At 34.8% G+C, this 21,652-nt stretch overlaps 1 protein-coding gene across 2 annotated transcripts in view; it reads right to left on the bottom strand.

The window, feature by feature from the left end:
* The window catches only part of Hr39 (Nuclear hormone receptor FTZ-F1 beta), a 64,413-nt gene that overhangs the window by 21,098 nt on the left and 21,663 nt on the right, over nt 1-21,652 (bottom strand). For both annotated transcript variants that reach the window (XM_085946510.1, XM_085946511.1), the window contains exon 2: nt 1,571-3,014. In XM_085946510.1, the coding sequence (XP_085802636.1) occupies nt 1,571-1,682 (112 nt within the window). In that variant the 5' untranslated portion in view covers nt 1,683-3,014. The remainder of the gene's footprint in view (nt 1-1,570; nt 3,015-21,652) is intronic.

Genomic DNA, 21,652 nt, shown 5'->3' with positions numbered 1-21,652 from the left:
TTTAAGAATGCCATGTTCATCATTAAATATACAAAGGTATTTAATTCTGAATAATCTAAGAAACATACTTATCTATTAGAAAAATCTTTCAAAAAAATTTAAACCGAAAAGAACTTGATTAAACCCACATCTATCGCAATCCGGACGAAAAGATGTATTTATCTACCAATTTTTAATAGAATCTTTCGATTGCATGAGGTGTTTAATTACAAAAACTGATATGTTCACAATTCAATATCAGTGGTAAATTTTCTTTTTATGCGTCAAGCGTAACTGGTTGGTATAAAGTAGCGTATAAATTATATGTGACAATAACTGATAACACATAAAAGTGCCAACCGTCTCGGCAATGTCAATCTTCAAGCGTACGCGAGAGTCGCGTTGTTGTCATTTGATAGGATGGGAAAATTGATAAATGTCAAAATGCTTTACGTATTTTCGTATTTTTGCGGCTGGTTCACCACTGCATAAGTCATGCATGTTGTAACTATCGCGTAAAAATTCAGAAGCTGCAAATTTTTTTTAATCCATGCATGCAGCCTTGCAACTTACACGATAATGGTCATGACTCATGACAGTACTTGCTGCCGCCAGTAAATCCATGCACGTGTAAACAGGCTATAACGCTACATTTTTTTTATCGTTTTTTATTTTAAAATTAGTACAATATGTCCATTTTTAGCCCATTAGCTGATAAATCCTTTATTGCAATAAATATATTGGACACAAAGGACATGCCAATTTTTTAATAAATTGCCTTTAATAATCTGGCTTTTGGCTTGTTTTCGAAGTTATACATCATTACATATTGTCTGAAATTGCACATAGAAAATGTATATATTATTTTTTGTTAGTTTTTGGTCATACATGCGACATCAGTATTTGTTATTAGACGTCTCATGCATGTTCTTGAAGTTGATCCAAATTATGTATGTTCAATGAAATATGTAACAATCCTACATTTTGTGGATATATATTTTATTCAGTCATGGAAAAAATCAAATGGAGATTCTGATGTCATTCAAGAATTAGAGTAAGAATATTTGTATCGAATGGGACTTGAACCAACAACCATCGCAATCCAGGCGCTATGCTATGCTGCTTATGTCGAAATTTACTAACAATATGTAAGTAATTGAGATTATTTTTTCCTCCTCCTTGAATCAGGGTATTCTGACAGGCTTCAACAAAATATGAAAAGTGGTGCCATATGAGATGACAAAGAGAATGAATATCTCCATTCTGGAAGAAATAAACATGAAAGATCGGCTCGCTAAAATATGCCTGCAGAGAGTTTGACAGTTCTTTCACAAAACCAGGAGGAAAACAATAATGCCGAAAGGATCCATCGAGGGTCTATGTGGAAGAGGACCTTGAACTCCGACCAAGTGAAGGATGCTACGGGCCTCTCAATACCTTCTGCCTTGTGAACGGCGGAATGCAGAGCTCGCTTAATAGACATACCTGAGACATTTAAAACGATTCCAATGCTCAACAGTGAGAGGCATGAGATATTATTAATAGAAATAATATAAATAATACTGAATACGTATATTAGATGAATTCTTACCATTAGTCATTTGGGAATCAGACATATTGATCGGTGTAACAGAAACATTTCTCCCGCCTTCGATCTTCGCACCGACTTCAGGTAATGAATTACCTGCCGCTGTACTGGCCATTTCAAATTTCAAATAACACTATTCTATTCTAGAACGAACAAAACTTGCAATATTATTTCGTTGAAATTTGAACAAAATTCCACCTGCATGAGATTAGTCACAAATCACAGCAATATTGAAACAATATTTTTTTAGCTTCCAACACTGAGAATTATCACTTATTTCTATTGCAATAATAGAAAATGTCTTGCGAATATTTTTCAATAACACTTTTGCATATTTGTCACTTATATTAACATAACGAAACACGCCCACTCGTGTCTTTATGTTTTCTTTATTCGTTATATTTTAGCACAAATTTTTAACACACAATAATGGCAGGCAGGCGATCGCCGAAATTTTTATATAAATAAATATTAATTTAGAATAAAAGACGTTCATATATTATTACGAAAATATTATTAACTTTAATGTGTAACCACTCCGCGGAGTACATGTTTTATAATTATCATTACGTTTGCAATATGCAAATTCAAAAATATTTATTTTACAAAAGTTAGCAGACCATAAATTTAAATGTTTCGATTTTATTTTATACCTTTTCTTTTAGAGATACAAACGAGACTGAATTCTTTCTTGTTGACTTTTTAAAAACTTAATATTTTTATTTCGCGACCGATATTTCTACAGCACGATCTATTTTAATAATAATTGACAAATATTCGTGTCTTATAAAAATACAAAATGACTTTTTCAGTGTTATTTTTCAATTACAATTGATAATGTTTTTTGCATATGCGTTCCACAAATATGCCTCTAATATCCTGGCAATACTAATAGCCGACACTGTTTATTATTATTCGATTGTGTACTACCGAATTGACGCGATGTGTCTTATGAATTATTTTTCGTATAAAAATACAAAATACTTCCCGTTCCTATGCCCGAAGCGCTCGGCACGGGAAATTTGTACCGAATCAGCTAGCGTCGAGTCGCGGTACATAGCCGCCATTACAAACGTCAGGCTGCGTTCGAAATTCAAACGAGCGCGCTTTCACAGCGAGGCTGCGGCTGCGTTCGCTGTCAAGTCTTTTCAGGTTGCGTTCAAAATGCGCTGCCTTACTCTGATAAGCTGTGTTGCAATGACAATTAATATCTTTTCCTCCGAAAGAGAAAGGGAAATAATGCGCCGTCAGGATCGGTGAAAATATTGTCGCTGTCGCGGACGTCTTTCGGTTAGGCGGGTGCTGATGATGCCCCCCTGACAGTCGCTTCGCTGGGTACCCGCGCTGGCTTCTGCTCCTTTTCCCTTCGTGGCCGAGGCGCCGGATTCCTGGAGAAGTTTTTTTCTTCGGTGAACCCGGGGAGACAATGCCGTGCATTTTGGTCACACTGTAAAAAAAAGAAAATATTTTTTAAATATATAGAAACAGCAGTAAAATCTTTTACCAAAGATAATGAAGAAAAAGCTTCTGTGGAGATGTAGACGATATTAAACGAGTGAATGAGCAGCTAATCATTTCGCATTGCAGGTTCATTTGGTCATTCCACACGTGTGGTCTGAGATCCATTTCTCAAGGCCGCATTGAGATAAAAACGCCTTGCATGTTACACGTTACAAACTTAACACAAGTTTTTTTGTTTTTTAATATAGTTACTTAGCTATCAATCAAGTGAGGTACAACAGTATTTAAATAAGTAATGAAAGCAAGTAGCCAGGTTGCCAACTGCATTAGGTAATCTACAATGTGTTCACTGCTGCAAACATAGTTATAATTACTTAATTACCCCTCTAAAAACATTATGTGATCACCCATCAAATGTCGTAATTAATTCGATATAAGAATAGGTATAAGAATTGATAAAGCATCTAATATGTATGTAAAAAATCAACATGGCTACTTACTGACTTAAAAAGTGAAAAATTATGCTACAGATATAAGCACAATCAGCTATAAATAAAACCTTGAAAAAAAACAGTTATACTGAGACAAGAAAAAACTAAAAATCATAGGTGTATAATAATATGAATCACAGCATAGGTAATATTATTATTTACCTATGTCAGAGTATGTGAGAGCGGTTGCAAATTTATTATGCCACCTTGAACCAATGCAAAATTTAACCACTAGAATGCTAATAATGCGTATACCTGCTGACTAATATTCACTTATTACGATGATGATTGACTTTCATTTGGATGACTCATCTATGGTAGGTACTCATCTAAAACTCTTCATTTAATTACGTATATTATTTGCTGAATATTATTTAATATATTAGATTCAACCCATATTAGTAGAGATCTATACATACATTAGATTAAAATATGAAGGTTACGAACAAAAGAGCCCCAATTATTGTGAAAGAAAGTTTAAAACACTTCCGACTGATCATTGGTTCGAAGTTCTGGTTCAAAATAAATGTGCATGTTAATTTCTTATCACAAAAATGTTTGTTTGGATCCAGGGGTAGGAGTAATATGTTGAACGAATAGCTAACAACAAATTCTAGAATCTGAAGATACACGAAAGTCTATAATGCTCTATATTGCAGCCGAAATAGTCGTTTATATCTTAACAGCATCCAGTGACGTCCCTGGGCAAAGTGCCGCACCTGAGCAGAATTAAAGTACCGCCCCTCTGATTTGTAGTCTTAAATTTAATGTAAACTCATTACTTACAAATCTACTTTATTTTAAGATGTCCTTTTACTATCTTAAACGGACTAATAAGTACAATAAGCACCTATAAACTTTTGAAACGACCATTTCACACGCATGCAAACTTTCGACTGCTGTTTACAGTAGGTGCATCATCATGTCAACGCCGCATGTAAAAAATCTCCTTTCCACGTAAACTAGGTAGACTATCCTCCACGTAACCTTGCCATTGTACACAGTGACAAGGATTTGTATGTGTACGCAACCGTATAAATGTATTAGTAAAAGCCGGGCACTTGATTGGTTTACACACGTACGCCGTATAATTGTATTAGTTAATTCCAAGCACTCGATTGGTATATTCACGTTTTCATTCAAAAACATCTATTCCAAATGGCAAGGTTACGTGACAGAGACTCCACTCTCAATTTCTCGTCTTTCCTTAAACTGCGCCGCCCCTAAGCAGTAGGTACATGACCTACCTACCCCCATGGGACGTCAACGATCGTCGTCGAGTAAAAGCATTTTTTACTGAAAGCAGTCTTCACGCAAATAAATGGTAGTTAGGTAGGTATCTAGTTATTCTTCCAACATTTTGGAATTATAGGGAAGTCCAAGAATGATATTACATAACTATAATGACATTAAAAAAATAATTACTTACTTCATTAATCTTTAGAGAGAAATATTCAAATTGTGCTAACATTGGAGGAGTTTCTGTAATTAATAATAATATAGGTACTCGAATTTCTAAAACCACGAAGGTTACTGAGAATTTATGTATTAAATTTAATATAAGATTAGGTACCTACCTATATAATATGACGATTTAAAATAAAATAATGTAGGTATACATTAGGAAATTTAAAAAGTACAATACATACTACCCTAACATATAAGTTGATTTTACCGAAGTTCAGTTTTGTGATTAGTGGATAATCTATTCAGGCGGTGGCAACATTTATCATTCATTATTCATTACTCCATTAGTCACCAAGGAAGCGCCAATTGCTATTCATCTCGACTTCAAATATTTAATAAATAGGTAGGTAAGTTATTTCGGAAACATGTTTTGTTTTATTGTGTGCCGCATATTTTTAGCAATGTTTTTCTTTGTGAACCCGCGGACCGTGAGTCACGGCATAACCTGTTAAAAACAGTGTAGTCCGTGATATAATAATATGCATAAGTAGCAAGGAGCGATGCTAAACTATAGCAAAACAAAAATATACCTAGCCAAATTAGGAATTTTAAATGAACGTTTAATTACTACCCTTATTCTGACATTTTCGGGTATTAAACCCAATATTCTTTACTAATTTGCGTAATGCGTAACTATCTACTGTAGATATCATATATACATATTATTATTCTTTTCGTTTAATATAGCCACTAACGGTTAGTAACCCAAAGATGTTGAAAAAACCTTCTTCTATAGAGGTGGAGCCTTAAAAGTGGCACTGGTCCACTGATTAGGGTGAAGTCTTTACTAAGCCTTTCTACCAGAGGCACCTAGCGGAGAAATATGAAGCTTGCAATTTGAGACATTTTTTTGATAATTTACAATTTCAACCGTATTAATTAAAAAATACGTATCTGAAAACATTAAAAAGATTTTTTTAATTAAAGATAAACCTACAATTTAAGAAAAATGTTAAAAAATGTGAATTTTGTTTACGTCCCCATCTTGTTATAACACATATTTTATGGTCATATTTATTATTAAAAAATAGTTTATTAAGTTTTCTAAGCATCGTCTAAGAGATTTTTGACTAATTTATAGTTCTAATATTTTTTATATTAATTTAAAAAAACATCGATTTTTATTAAAATATAAATGTGTATAACTTGAAATTCTTTTTATTTATATCAAATCGAGCTTCAATATTGTGACCATACCTAAAAAATAAGATTTGATATAAATAAAAAGAAGAAAGCGGCATATTTTTTAAATATGTATGTTTCTGGAGTGTTGCCAAATTATGTAAATAAAAAGGTCCAATATTAGCTGAAACTATGTTTGTAGTTTGTAGGTACGATATTTGTGTAAAAAACGCGGGTTCTAAGATGGGTTTTCGTTGTAAGCCCAGGAGGAAAAAGACAGTGGCGTACCATGTACTCAGTACTGCTATGAAATGCGAAATATCTTCGGTTTTATGAGGACAGGTAGTTATTGCTGGAGGACTGTTCAAGTAAATGGCCATAAAACTCGATCAAACAAGAAATGACATTGAAGACGAAGAGAGTTAGGTTAGGTTACTTGCTGTAGTTGCAGTTATATGTTGTTAAATTACGCTGATCGATAGGTTACTGTTGGAATTAAGAGAAAAATTGTCATTTACGTAGAATGCAATAATATATAGAATAACTGATGCCGTAAGCCACTGCTCAATAGCAAAAAAAACAACATCGAAATCGGACAGTCAGAGCTTGAAACTGGTCTATCGCTCAGGGCATTTTGAAACTAACCACGGAACCTGATATCTAAGTTAGTTTTTTCTGCTGAATTTTATGACGGAAAACAAACAGACAAGAGTAATTGGCACCCAATCAATATTACTGCCTGTTTTGATTATGCAATGCCAACTACAATAAAACTAAAAAAAAAAATGCTGTGTTTATATTCCATAACCAAAACTTTTCGCTCGTGTTTTATATTAAGTAATAGCTTACGCCCAACCGCTGAATACGTCTCAGCGGCTGGTGATGGGCCAACCACTAGACATTTTAGCACTTTAGACGTACAGTGATTCCCTTTTACTCCGTTCTTACATTACCTCACCGTATCATTATAATCTACGCTGTGTGCCGTTTCACCTATCTTCATATCCACAGTATTTGCACTCTGCGTGTCGTTATGGCCACCGACCAGCCCCGCTGCTACGTGTTTCAGCGGCTGGCCGTCGTAATAGGCGCCGGGGCTCAATACAACATCATTGGACTCGGAGCAGGAGCACGGAGCAGTGGAGCAATGGGGTTTTACTCGGAGCACCGAAAATTTGTAGTGCTCCACTGTTCCGGATGTTTTTTTATTATTACATTTTCATCCTAAAATCCAATGAAAATATTATATTACTGCCGAGTGATAAATCACCTCACTTTTTTTGACAGAAGAGACAGATAATGTAAGACGATTTGCTGCCGTTTTTTTAATATAATTAATCATGAAAAGGACAAATAATTAACGTTATTTCAAAACTAATGATTTTTTAAAATTTGTATACATAATACATATTACATATTTTTACCCGGAGAGGAGCAGAGCCTGGAGCGGAGCTGGAGCAATTATTAAGTCCCGGAGCGGAGCAACTCAAAAATAGGTCCGCTCCAACCCTCTGGTTATAAGGCTTTTAAACCACACTCTTCCACAGCATATTATTATCGATGGACTAGGACAACATAATTTAAAGTTCAGTTCATAGCCACAAGTCCCCCCCCTTTTTTAAAAATTTCATTAGTTTAGGCTCCATCTACGAAACGGCTCCTCATTCGCACAATGCTAACATTAATAATCTCTTCCTCGTTGTCATCCTACAAACGGTTTTCTGCAAGCCTTTTGGCGGACGGTGATTATATGAGTGAATTCTTTCACCTGGTCATTTCACATCATTGTGTCATGTGATGTTTATAATCATTCGCGGCGGAGCATCACGGGGTGGGCCCTAGGCTACTCTAGGTGCCGTACCTGTTCCAGTCTAGCTCTGCTATCACCGCACCTCATCCACTAATCACTCCTTCGACAAGAAGGTTTCGCATAAGACCCTTAAAAATTGCATTAACGGAAGATGTCGCAGCTGAGTCAGAGAAAGATGTTCGTATGAAATCATTATTTTTGAGCCATTTATGTAATTTTTAAGCTGAATCTTGGTGATTATGAAAAGGCCTCCGTAAATAGGGTCTTGTGGGTTTGTAAATTAAATGAACTGGCAATCGTGACGCAATCTGTCAAAACCGGTCGTGTTTTGTTTTGACTGCCTGCCTACCGGAGCGACATTCTATTCTGCAAGCCGCAATCAAGAACTCTGCACTCACGGCCTATGGTAGTTCGGTAGGTTCTCGTAAGAAAGATTACTGAGTTTTTGGCGCCTGCGAACACGCTGCGTGCCGAAGCCCTCAGTAACGACCATGCACCACTAATAATATTAAAATTTCGTAACGCCGACAATTCCATTTAATAATAATTAGTTTATTGCAATCAGTCGCAAAATTGTATTATTTCCTAAATGGGTTATCAGTAGGGAGCGGATTTATATGCAACAAAAAACACGATTATATGCATGCACATATGCACTTAAAATCATTAAAATATGCACTAAAACCAAAAAAATATGCAGATAAAAATTGTAAATAGGTACCCACTTCACCCAATATTACTGATAAAAAATCGAATAACAAATTAATAATCTCAATCAATATAATACAAAAACAAAAAACACAAATAATCAATATAAAGTTAATCAATTACAATTTTCAAAATAGTTTGTTTACAAGTAGATACAAATAATTGAATAAGAAATCCAATGTACCTAAACTATACACAACAAACAAAAACGACACACTTAACAAGGTAGGTACTATTCCTAAATACTACATATTAACTGTTTTTTTCTACGAAAAAAAGTTACAATATTGTGCTCTGGCATTAAAATTTTCCGCATATCTGTCAGTATTTTGTTTATATGCGGAAAACGACTTCTCAACGTCCACAGAGGTGATTGCGCAAAATTTAAATAAAGGTGCCCGAGTTTTTCTAATAAATCCACAACTAAAATCGCACACGTAAATTCATACAAACCTATAAGTATTTCAGATAAAAATACAGACGAAGGGGATGCGGGATTAGCTCAGGTGCCCTGAATCCGAGGAATATCACAAGTCAAGTCTGATAAATCCACAGCTCGGGGATGCCATTATAAATTATAATTATAATAAATGCAAAAGCCCTAAAATATGCATTTATTTATGAAATATGCACTAATGTCTCAAATATGCTCTAACTCTCAAATATGCATTTATATGCACAACAAAATTTTATTTTTGGATTCTGCGTCTTTCAAAACGGATTTCTGTGCATCTCTCATAGCTGTGCATACACCCTAACAAAACATGCACTAGCATATAAATCCGGGCCCTAGTTATCAGTGTATCACCGTGTACTTTTGTTTCAACCTTCTCAGACGTTTCAGTTTAGTTACACAATCCATTCTCAAAAGAATCACTTCTATACACAGTGATAACCCAATTACAGCGGTGAAGGGTGGAGGTAGGCTGTTAAGATCTAATATAAATATTGCATACTAAGCATTGTCAGTCAAACACATTTGTTTTCATTGAACTAAAACTACAATCTGTAGATAGTGTTTGCTAGTTTTTAAAATTCAATTAAATTCCGCCTAATCCAACCCATAGTAGATAATAGTAAAAAAATATTCGTTTATTTATAATATATGTAAAACTATGCCATTCAACCATACATAATTTTAGATATAGAATAGAAGAATATTTTTTATCGATTATGGTTCCTTTAGTTTAGGTTTAGACAGGGCTTAATTAATATTTATAAATCTAACTAACACCATCTGTAGTAGGTACCTATGTAATTATTAATTCAACGAAAACAAATAAGTATGACTGAAAAAGTGTGCACTATTTTGTTGGATCATCCATTGTGTACCTGCACTATAGACCGAAAAGTTTAACGTGAGGCCTGGCGGCGGCTCTCGTGTTGTACCTATCTTATCTATGGTTTTGAATTTCGAAGTATTGTGAGTATTGCCGAGATTGGAAGATATTATTTCCCACTTCCTTAAATAGGTACTTATATATCATCGCAAATTTCAAATAATGATATACATTTTTCCCCAATAACTTTGGATAAATTTTATATGGCAACATTACAATTTTAAGCGTGTTTTGTAGCTGTCATCGCGGCGCAACTCTTTCGATAACGTTGTTAAAGAGCCGAATGATGTTATTTTGCCGTTTTTCTTCTTCACAGTAGGAGATAAGATGACTTATAAACTTCCTGTTGTCACTTTTCAAAACTTTTGCCATTATTAACACGTCTAAATGACTGATACCGCGCACTTATAAGAAACGTCAAATTCGTTCAAGGTGAGGGGTATGAATACTGAAACGCGAGAGGAGGGGATCTAGTTCTCCAAGCCGCCGCCTATCACCGTAAACTTCACACTCTATTATGATGTGGTTTAGGCAGGGTTTAATTGAATTTTAAAAACTAACCAGTACAATCTGCTAATTAGGTATATGCTTAGTTCAATGAAAACAAACAATAAATTAAGACTGACAAAGCTTAGTGTGCACTATTTATGTCAGATCTTAACAGCCTACCTCTACCCCTCGTCACTGGCACACACTGTGATAATGATAACTGATCATATCTAACTAAACTATCAGAATATTAAAATTTTAGTAAATACTGGTTTACCATAATATACCTAGTATTTACACATGTCCAATGTGCCTACATAAGTTGTTATGTTCTGGTTATGAGTTATGACAATCTTATGATACTAGAATAAAAATCTAATAATATATTATTATAATGTTGCGATCGATGTCCCACTGTACTGAAAAGGTTATAGTCAGGAATCTGATACAAGAATCTGAGTCGTAACAACGCATTCAGGATTTTGTAATGCAATAAGGAAAAATAACTCAGTTTCACTTCCTTCACTCGAACAGTCACGAATTCCTCCGAACTTTTGGCGAAGGCGACCGACGTCGTGATTTGATGCTGTTGATGGTGACGCAGATAATTGAGTATTTAGTTTCACCTGTTTCTGATGCCAATTCCATTGTCAGTCATAATAATATTATTTATTAGCATGTCAAAACACTTCGAAGGTTATACTCGTACTAGAGTCGCGTCATATTATGTGGTGGGACGAGGCCCGAAGCCGGCGTCTGTTTATTATGTTGCTTATGTGTAAGGTGGGTCCAATAATCAAAGATGTAGCGGAGAACGGTTTTTATTTGAAAACCCAGTCCATTACATTATAATTTCGCAGAGCCGTTCGGGCGTTCTGGGATGCAGGCCGAATTTGAATCACCAGGTAGGTATTAATTGGCTGATAGCGAATGGTAGCTTGTTTTCCCGTACTAGGCAAGTAAAATGTTTGTTACAAAAATATCATAAGTACGTACAGTCAATTTTAATATGAACACAAAATACAACATAAAAATTAATGATTTTTTACGAAGAATTCCGTTTATGTTGACCGTCCAACGGTCAAACGATGGCTCTGGCTTGATTCCGGAGCGCACCATAAATACAAGGATGGGTAGATAGTATCTAAATATACGCATACAACTGACATGCCGCCCCGCCGCATGTATGAGGTTGTGCATACATATCAATTATTGAGCTGAGGAATAAAAGGATCCAAGTGCATACATCGGTAATCAAGTAAATCGACTTGAAAGTTTAACATGCAATAATAAGTACCATGTTTGACACAAAGAAGATTATATGGGCCTGCTTTTGTTTCTACGAGAAATGGATGTTAGCCACTCGATCAAACTATTAGGCCCATACTTTGGAATCTGGGTCCAAATACATATTACAAATATACCAAATCGGGATTCGAATCCGGGACCCCATGATATTATAGAACAACACGTTAGGTCGTATCATAAGCGTGAAAAAATATTAAAACTATGAACTCAAAAAAATACCAACAGCGTTGGAGATGAATTATTAGATACTTAAATCACATACATTTTCATGATAAAAATAACCACAGGATAATAATATGTAATAAAATGAATTATTCATTCAACGAACAGACATCTCTAGGCGTTTTTCTAAATTGTAAGTTAATTTTGGAATAAAAAAAAATGTTTGTAATAACTTAATGTTTTTAGATGAAAATTATTAATAAAATGTATTAAATTGCAGTGTTCGCTAGATGTATTGCTTTGAAATGGCCTTGAGAATTGAAAATATGATTTTTTAACATGTGGTCCATAATATCTGGTCTACTAGTTAATATAAAAAGGTCGTGTCAAAGTTGTTTGTGTTAATAAATTTGCTCTGTGACTGATCCGACTCATATTTCACATTTATTTCATCAGGGCTGTCGAAGACATAAATCATAATATATATTTATAATTTTAAATTTTTATTTATAATATATATTATTTAAGTTTTGTGCATCTAATGCCGGGTCCACACTGGCAACAAGTTAATTTGCTGGCAACCTTGTTAGATTTTACGATAATTATTGTAAAATTTCTTAAGCAATTATGGTAAGTATCGTAAAATTTAATAAGGTTGCCAGCAACTTGTTGCCAGTGTGGAAATGGCTTAATATCCACTGTGGTTCACGTAGTGGCATGGACCTGGGGTTAGCTAATTCAGGAAGTCAACACCCATGATAGAATTTTTTCCAGTTTTGGTTGCATTATATTCCAAAACTCTTCTGTAAAAATCGTTTCCGAGTTTATAAATGGAAATTTCTCGGTGTACATAGTAAACAAACCTACGAATAAAAAAAGACAAAAAGGAACATACTGATTCATCGCAGTAAAATCTGGTAATCAAATTCGCCATTTTGAAAAGCGACGATTTTGCGTAAACAAATATCACGTGGTCTGTACGTGTGCGGCAAACTTCGAATGTGTTTGTAATTTTGTGCAAAGTGCGAATGTAATGTTTTCAAATAATTGATATGGATTAATTATACCATCGTATTATTTTCTCGAAATCATAAACATACTATAATAGTATTTGAGTATCAACCTATGTTCAATTTGAATTGGGTTATAATAATAATATACCCGTATATATATCAATAGTATGTTTGCTACAAAATCCACCCAAGTTATCAGTACGTACTTGCAGAGGTTTGATTAAAAACCATGATGAAATTAACATTTAAAAAATATGAATGCTTAATATTATTTTGACAGCCCTGTTTTCTGATCGGCTTCATGTCGCAGGTGTTCATAAAATAATAATAATTCTCCGCGCGGCAGAAATTATCAGTAATAATAATAATATTTCTTGAAATAAAATCTCCGATGATTAGTGATTTTTGCGAAAAGATCGATTTAAATTGACGTTGTTACGACGCCGAGGTCCTTTTTATACTAAATTATATTTGAACGGCGGGCTCTTCAGCGGGCCCTTAAACATTATATTACATCCAATATTTATATCCCAATAGAAGATATCGATGTTGATACGTGTTTGAAAGGGTACCTACACGTCAGGCCAAAAATTTTCAAATTAAATAAGTTGCTATTAGAATTCATGGGACATAAATGTTAGGAATACAATGCTTAAATTTTCACACACAGCAGTAAGTAGATATAATTATTATGTTCGAAGCCCTTTAGAGGATTTTGTGAAATCTGCTCTTAACTTTTTTAATCATGTCAGTTGTATCCTTCACATTAATCCTCAGCCGTTTAATTATTAAATTGGTTCATATATGCAAACATTTTCAATGGATATAAAATAATTATTAGTCATAAAAATTTACGAACAATGATTTTTAAAACAAAATCGAACACGTAATTTTATGAATTCAAATATTTAAGAACGCTTGATATGAAATGTCAAATGAAAAATTCGACGTTCATCTGTTATCAAATATCTGTTTCGACGAAGTTACGAAAATATCTTCTTATATTACAACAAATTAACTCTTAGGTGAAAAGGTAAGGACGAAATAGATTTACAACACATTTAATTTGTCTCCTAGATTCTTACAAATCCATGTAAATCGACTGATACCGAAACAATAATAATTACAAAAAGTTACGAATATTTCAGGAGATAATTTTGAGATTACACGACAAAATGGCAGAAGCGCCGCCAGGGAAAGTGTCCTGCGGCGATTGGCTGAAAAGCTTCACGACTCTGGAGGTATTCCTCAGCTGCGCGTTCACAATGGCCACTTTGGCCTTCATAATTGCCTTGGTGGCGCGCATTCTTCTGCCGATGGCCGGCTGCGAGGACCCTTGCCACAGGCCAACCCCCGAAGGCTACGTGGCAATGCTGTCTAGGAGGTACCAAAGAGTCCCGGAGTACGATAGGGAGGCGCTTGTGGCTGGCAGGACGGGCCTGCCGACGGCGTCTTGGGAGCCTAACAAACCGAGGGACATTCTAGGCGGAGAGTTTCCGTATTTGGGCGCAATCACCGTGGATAAACGGGTCAGTAATATTCGTTTGTCTTTTCTTTATTAAATAATGGTAATTAAGCTATTTTTCTTCTCTTTTGTGTACCTTCCGGTTTGTCTAACTTTGAGAATTTGTTTCGGTGTTCAGAACAGATTCTCCCGTACCTACTCTAGTCCTATCTTTGATGTTATCTTTCTTCCTTTCGTCGGCGCCGCCCTATCTTGTCCTGCAATATCAATTGTATGGCACGTTGGTGAGAAATCATCTATATACGTTCGATCTACTTAATATTTCGGAGTTCGTGACAGAGTGCTGACGCTGGAAGCATTATTCTGTGGACTACATTTCGAAATGCTTATAAATATATATAATAAAATAAATATACATAATAAATATATATTATAAAATGCTTATATACCTATATGCTTGTAAGCGACTATTACAATTAAAAAAGTATGCGAATGTGTAGGTTCAGCGAAAATCTAGCTACAACTAACGCAATAATAAATTTACATAGATAAGGGTGATAGAGACTCTCACCGAAACTACCATACGTACAAAGTAAGCATTTAAATTGTGGATAATTTTATTGTGGGGCCTCGCAGTTTTTTCTACCAGTTGCCTCAGAGAAAAAAACATGTATTTATTTTTAACACACACTTAAACTATGTGTATAGGTACCTACCTAAAGAATAGCACGAAATTAATTTCTTAAATGTAGGTATATGCCTGCCCTTTTCCGACCATGTCTGATCCTAATAGGATCATATGGGCCTACACAGAGTAGAGGTTTGTATTAACAGATTTTGTTTTTTACGAGAAATAGATGTCAGCCACTTGCTCGACTTATTAGGCCATACCCTGACTCACACACAAATTGAAAAACAATATGTCTACTTGCCAGACCCAGGTTCGAACCTGGGACCCACGGCGTTATAGTCCAACGCTTAAGCCGCGCGGCCACCGTGGGTGTGGGCCATTGTAGAATGATTTACATATAAATATCTTCGCTTCAATATGCTCTGCCATGGAATGGAAATGATAAATAATAAAAAACAAATATTACAATAATAGGTTACATGTAAATTGCAAGTATTACATTTCGCCGTACCATAATTCACCGTAAGCTATCGTCTTTCAGCGCTAAAGTCGGGCTACGCGCTAGGTGCGGTCGCAGCAATGAACGACTTAACTGAAAGATATGGCCGTATAGTATTGCGATCAATAAATATTGCGTTGTTTGTAGAGCATTACATGCAGTAAGTAATGTTCCAATTTTATTAGATTCAATTCTTATCGTACCATCTCCTAGGTCTCCACTTGTACCAATTACGTATGTTCTTATATACTTATTTACTTAAATACATAATAATTATAATAAACTTAGATACAATAAGAACATTAATTTGATATTGATGTGTATCAAGTGTCTGATAATGACGCTGTCATTATTGTACGTTACAATTACGACTTGATACTTACGAGCACGTACCAGAATTTTATATAAATATATACGATATGATTGTATTTATAATTTACTTACCAACTTTTCTCTTCTATCTTTCCCTTGTATTCCGGTGGGGTTTATTACGTACTTTTAAGTGTTTTATTTGTATATACAGCTCACGATAAACTGTGATACGGCAACTGCATACGTATAAATTTCCGGATGGGACAATAATTTATACTGATAATAAACGATAGCCGCGCGGCTTAAGCGTCGTGGGTCCCAGGCTCGAATCGCTCGAATTGGGGAATGGGACGATTTGGCACCGCAAACTGGCCTCCGGCGATTGGCCTCCGATAATTGGCCGCCGGTACAATCGGACACCGGCCCAATTGGCCTCCGGGAGGATTGGACGCCGCACAGTTGAATTAAATGCGCAAAGGAATAGACGTACGTTACGATTTGTTGGAGTAAATAAGCAAATCAGTTTAATATGATTCTATCTTCTCAGTAGTTGTACCTTATACATTTCGCGCTTGACGCATTTTTAATATAGATTGAGAATAATTATTATGCCTTATGATGTTTATTAAAAGAAAATAATTCTTCCCTCGTTAAAACAAAATATTAAGTAAGTTATCTGCTAAGTATAAATGTTTCAGTAGTTTGATTGATAAGCTACTTAGGTACTGGGTGCCGGACGAAATCCCAAAGGCCGAAATCCTGAAAAATAAAAAAATACAAACATCAAAAATTGCGTAATTTTTGCAAGAGACAAAACCCATTTTTTGTGGAAATATAAAAAAATGTAAAATACAAACATCAATAATTGCGCAATTTTTGTAAGAGAGACATATCTCATTTTTTGCAGAAAATGGGTTTTTCCGATTGCGCATTTTTTTTTCAGGAGAGACCATTTTGTAGAACGAATGAATTTTGTGTCTCTTGTAAAAATTGCGCAATTAACGAGTGCGCAATTATTGATGTTTGTATTTTACATTTTTTTATATTTCCACAAAAAATAGGTTTTTGTGTCTCTTGCAAAAATTGCGCAATTATTGATGTTTGTATTTTTTTATTTTTCGGGATTTCGGCCTTCGGGATTTCGTTCGGCACCCAGTACCTAAGTAGTTTATCAATCAAACTACTGCAACATTTATACTTAGCAGATAACTTACTTAATATTTTGTTTTAACGAGGGAAGAATTATTTTCTTTTAATAAACATCATAAGGCATAATAATTATTCTCAATCTATATTAAAAATGCGTCAAGCGCGAAATGTATAAGGTACAACTACTGAGAAGATAGAAGCATATTAAACTGACTTGCTTATTTACTCCAACAAATCGTAACGTACGTCTATTCCTTTGCGCATTTAATTCAACTGTGCGGCGTCCAATTGGGCCGGCGTCCGATTGTACCGGCGGCCAATTACCGGAGGCCAATCGCCGGAGGCCAGTTCGCGGTGCCAAATCGTCCTAGACCCCTCGAATTGAGAGCAAGTACGCACCGTCACTGTTATGGTAGAAGACACTAAATCGAAAAAATGACATATTGAGTTAGTTATACCAAAATGTTCCTTATTTCAAACTTTACCCTCTGGAAACCTTAATAAATAAACAGTCTTTATTTTAAAGTCATCCTTTTTACGATTACTTAATAAACTCACATGATAAACCATTTCAAACATTTTAACAACTTCAAATTCAAATTACTCAAAACTAGTATTCTCCAGTTAGTGTGTTCTGCCAGAACAGAGACGACATATTGTTTATCAATTTGTGTATGAACCCAATAGGTTGAGCAAGTGGCCGACATCCATTTCTCGTAAAAAAAAAATCTGTAAATACAAACACTCTGTGGAGGCCCATTTAGGATCGGACATGGTCGGAAAAAAATTGAAGTATCAGTTTGTGGTATCGAAATATTATTGTCCTTTGATCAGCATTTTGACTATTTCCGTGATACCATTGTTTGTGTAATATTTTTAAGTTCTGTTATAACTAAAAAAACTCCTGAATAAATATTGATATATATAATTTTGAAAACACTTCTGAGAAAATATATTACAGCCAATAGAAAAAATCTTTTGAAGCGCTTTCCAAATTGAGCTACTAGAAAGTAATTAATTAAAAAATATTAGCAAGTTCAAAGAAGCTACAACAAATATCTTGGAGTGATCCGTAACGTAGGTTAAAATTAAATTAAATTAAAGTAATACCTACTTTGATTTAAAATACAAAAGCCGATAGCCAATAGTAGCTCAATTTGGAAAGCGCTTCAGAGAGTAGGTACTATAAGCGCCATTCGTTAAAATGTGTCGTAATTAAGTATGGTACATTTAGCATAGTGGCCTATGTGCGAGGGCACGAAACCCGAGAGATGCAGGTTCGATTCCTGTGGGGTGTTTTACCTTTTCAAGATTTTTTTATATTGGTTATAATATTTATTTTCTCAGAAGTGTTTTCAAAATTAGGTATGTTCAATAATTAGGATGTTACATTCTTATTATCTTGTGAATTATTCTTTGAATAAAAAAAATAGTTAATGAAAATATTGATGAACTTTGCACATCTAAAACCGCGTATCCACTAGGTACTTCGCGAGCCTGTAACCGCTCAAAAGGAGATGTGCTTTCCCAACACGGTCGCTCAGCCAGGTGCTCACGCACTGTTTAGCAAACATGTCGCCTGAATTAGTGACAAGTGCTGCTTTCATATTCATCGATAATTTAGAATATTATAAAGACTTCCTCGTTTTTGGCGAGCAGATTTCTACAAAAACAGGGATAATGATATTCTACTAGTGGACCTAAAACCTCAAGAAGTGGGCATTACAGAAATTTTATGCAAATGTCTTCGAAAAATTTTTTGCTCAGTTTGAGCCAACCCAAAGAAAAGATACTAAATTCCGAAAGGCTATATCGGCTCAAAATAAGCTGGCTTTAACCTTAAGATTTTTAGCCACCGGTGAGTTTTACCAGTCTTTGTGTTCAATGTGTTTAAATTTTTTTGCGGTTTGAATATCAGACGCTTGCCGAATCCTGCCGCACTATGGACTGCTTCCTGGGTGAGGTAACTAGGATAAAAGAATTTTATTAAAATTCAACGTACCTTCGCTCGTGCTATTTGAACATTAAGATGCAGAAGTGGACTTGCCTTTCTCTATATTCTGATCTCTCACAGATGCTTCAAGATAACGACATGTTATTTCAATAGTCAAAGTATCCGATATCCTAGTAGAAGTATTAACGATCAATAGTTTTAATTCCAATGTTAAAACGGTAATACTATAATAATATGTACTGTATAACACAATTGAAGTTACGCCATTTTCCCCCCATCTAAATCTGTGAAATACTTAATATGTGGTAATGATGTGAATAGGTGGCGTGCATGATGATTATAATCTCGGATCACTGGTGCCTGTCAGCAGCCAACTGCGTCAGGTCGATCGGTAATGGCAAGTACTTCAACCTGATGGAGAGAGACAAGGATGGTCAGCTCTTTGGAAATTACGAAGTGAAGAATACAGTCATACACTCGTTGTTCAAGCCGGGGACTGCCGTACACGACATCGCCGCCTTGCACTCCGTAACTAAATTCAAACTGGACCCGGGATCTTATATACACCTACCAACGAAGCGAAACGAGCTCCGAATGTCCACAGGTGATCTGGTCGTCGTCATGGGATGGGGTGCTTCTATGTAAGTTTTTTGTATATTGTATCTTTCGTTATACAGGATTTATTTTAACTTATTTGCCACCTCTCTTGGTATTTACGACTAATACTTTATTCTGAGGATACGTTGTAACCCAATCTTTAAATGAAACACCGTTTTTTTTTTAAATAAGTAACTAATTAAAAGTTTTTTTTATTATTTACTTAGTTTAGATAATATTTAAGACGTTGCATCAATATTTGTGTTGCATAACTGAATATAGAATTTCCACATAAAGAAATACGATCTAATGGCAACACTGTCTTTCAAGATGCTTTGTGAAGGATCAGACGTGTTCGTGAGTACAAATCCCTCGTTATTCACCATGATTTATGTACACACAAGTTTACCTTTTTTACTCTAATCATATTCCCCAATAAGTATTAGGTATTCCGATAAGAATATGGTACACAATTTTAATTAGCTTATTTGTCACATATGAGTGAGAAACGTCAATAGCTTTCAAACAAATCCATATTTTCATAATAAAACTATATAAAAACGCTAAAAGTCCTATTAGCCAGCAGAGTGGAAACGCTGACCATACACAGCGATGTTGAGTAGCAGGTTGAACCTGCCGGTCAACAGGTAATGGCGGCCATACAGTTATATTTGGCAGATAAATCTGCTACTCCCATAGACTAGTCTGTATTCTATAAACTGGCGTATTATACGTCACACGGAAAGCATTGTGCCATCGCGTTCAACTGTTGCAAGTTTTCAATGGGAGGGAACGAGATGAATGCTGAAGCGGGGGGGAAACCGGCCCGCCAGCTTATAGAAGACAGACTCTTATCAGTATTGGCCCACAGTTCAACCGCCAGGCCCAGATTGCTGGCGACCCCCAATCCCGTATTTTTGTAAAACTGTTGAAATTTCGCCATCCCGAAAGTCTTCGGGTGACATTAGATTACGGTGTCGTAAAGTAGAAGCAGCTGTAAGCTTTGTAGGCGCGACATCTATGCGATTTTTCAATTATCCAAGTGATAATGACGATTTGGCGGCAAATTTTGACACTTTTGTCATAATAATCTAGCTATAGTTCTAGAAGTTCGTCCGGAAATGTCGTATTAAGGGGGATGCTTATACTAGAAGCACCTAGCGGAAAAATACGAAGATTGGAATTTGAGACATTTTTTCTGATAATTTACAATTTTAACGGTATTACCTAATTATTAAATATGAATCTGAAAACATTAAAGAGAAAAATATTTTTATTATATTATATATTATTTATTAAGTCTAAAAAGTCTATAAAAGAAAATCTGTATTTGTTATATATTATTTTTGTCCACAGTTACTTACGTTATTATTACATTATATTTAATGATCATATTTATTATTAAAATTTAGTTTATCAAGTTTTCTATGTTTTGACACAGAGATTTTTGACTTATTCATGGTTTTAATATTTATTTTAAAAAACATCGATTTTTATAAAAATATAAATGTGTATAACTTGAAATCCTTTTTATTTAAGTATATCAAATCGAGCTTCAATATTGGGACCATACCTATAAGTTAATAAAAATAATTACAAGATAAAAAGAACTTTTTATATAATTTTTAATATATATTTTTATATACAACGTTTTTAAATTTTCTGTTGAATCATATAAACTTGACTTGACAGCTTACGATCAAAAAAAAATGTACTTGATAGAAATACTGAATAATGAAATGTCATTTCATATTGATTTCCATAGTAACGCACGTATATATTATTTAATAATTTAGTTGCTAGGACCCCCTAGCAACCAATAATGGTATCGAAATAACTTTTCATACAAAACAGAATTAACTAAAAATGAATTCAATTCTACTTAAAGATGGCTAAAAGTATTTAAAAAATGCATTGGCATCGTGTTTTGATATATTCTAAAAGTTTCAAATGACTAGCTAGTCGGGAAGTTAGTTAAAAATCGATTGAAAGATTTGTACCGGACAAATAAGAATACGACCCAAGAAAAACGTTGTAATAAATAAGATCCTCCGTTCTGTGGAGGCACATGTGATCTTCTTAGGATTGATCATCGTAATATAATGTA

This window comes from Rhyacophila brunnea, unplaced genomic scaffold (assembly GCF_057557595.1).
Source record: "Rhyacophila brunnea isolate RB1 unplaced genomic scaffold, BYU_Rbru_1.0 scaffold_2, whole genome shotgun sequence".
NCBI lineage: Eukaryota > Metazoa > Arthropoda > Insecta > Trichoptera > Rhyacophilidae > Rhyacophila > Rhyacophila brunnea.
Note: the sequence above shows the minus strand (reverse complement) of the source record. Positions and strands in the feature narration are given on the sequence as shown.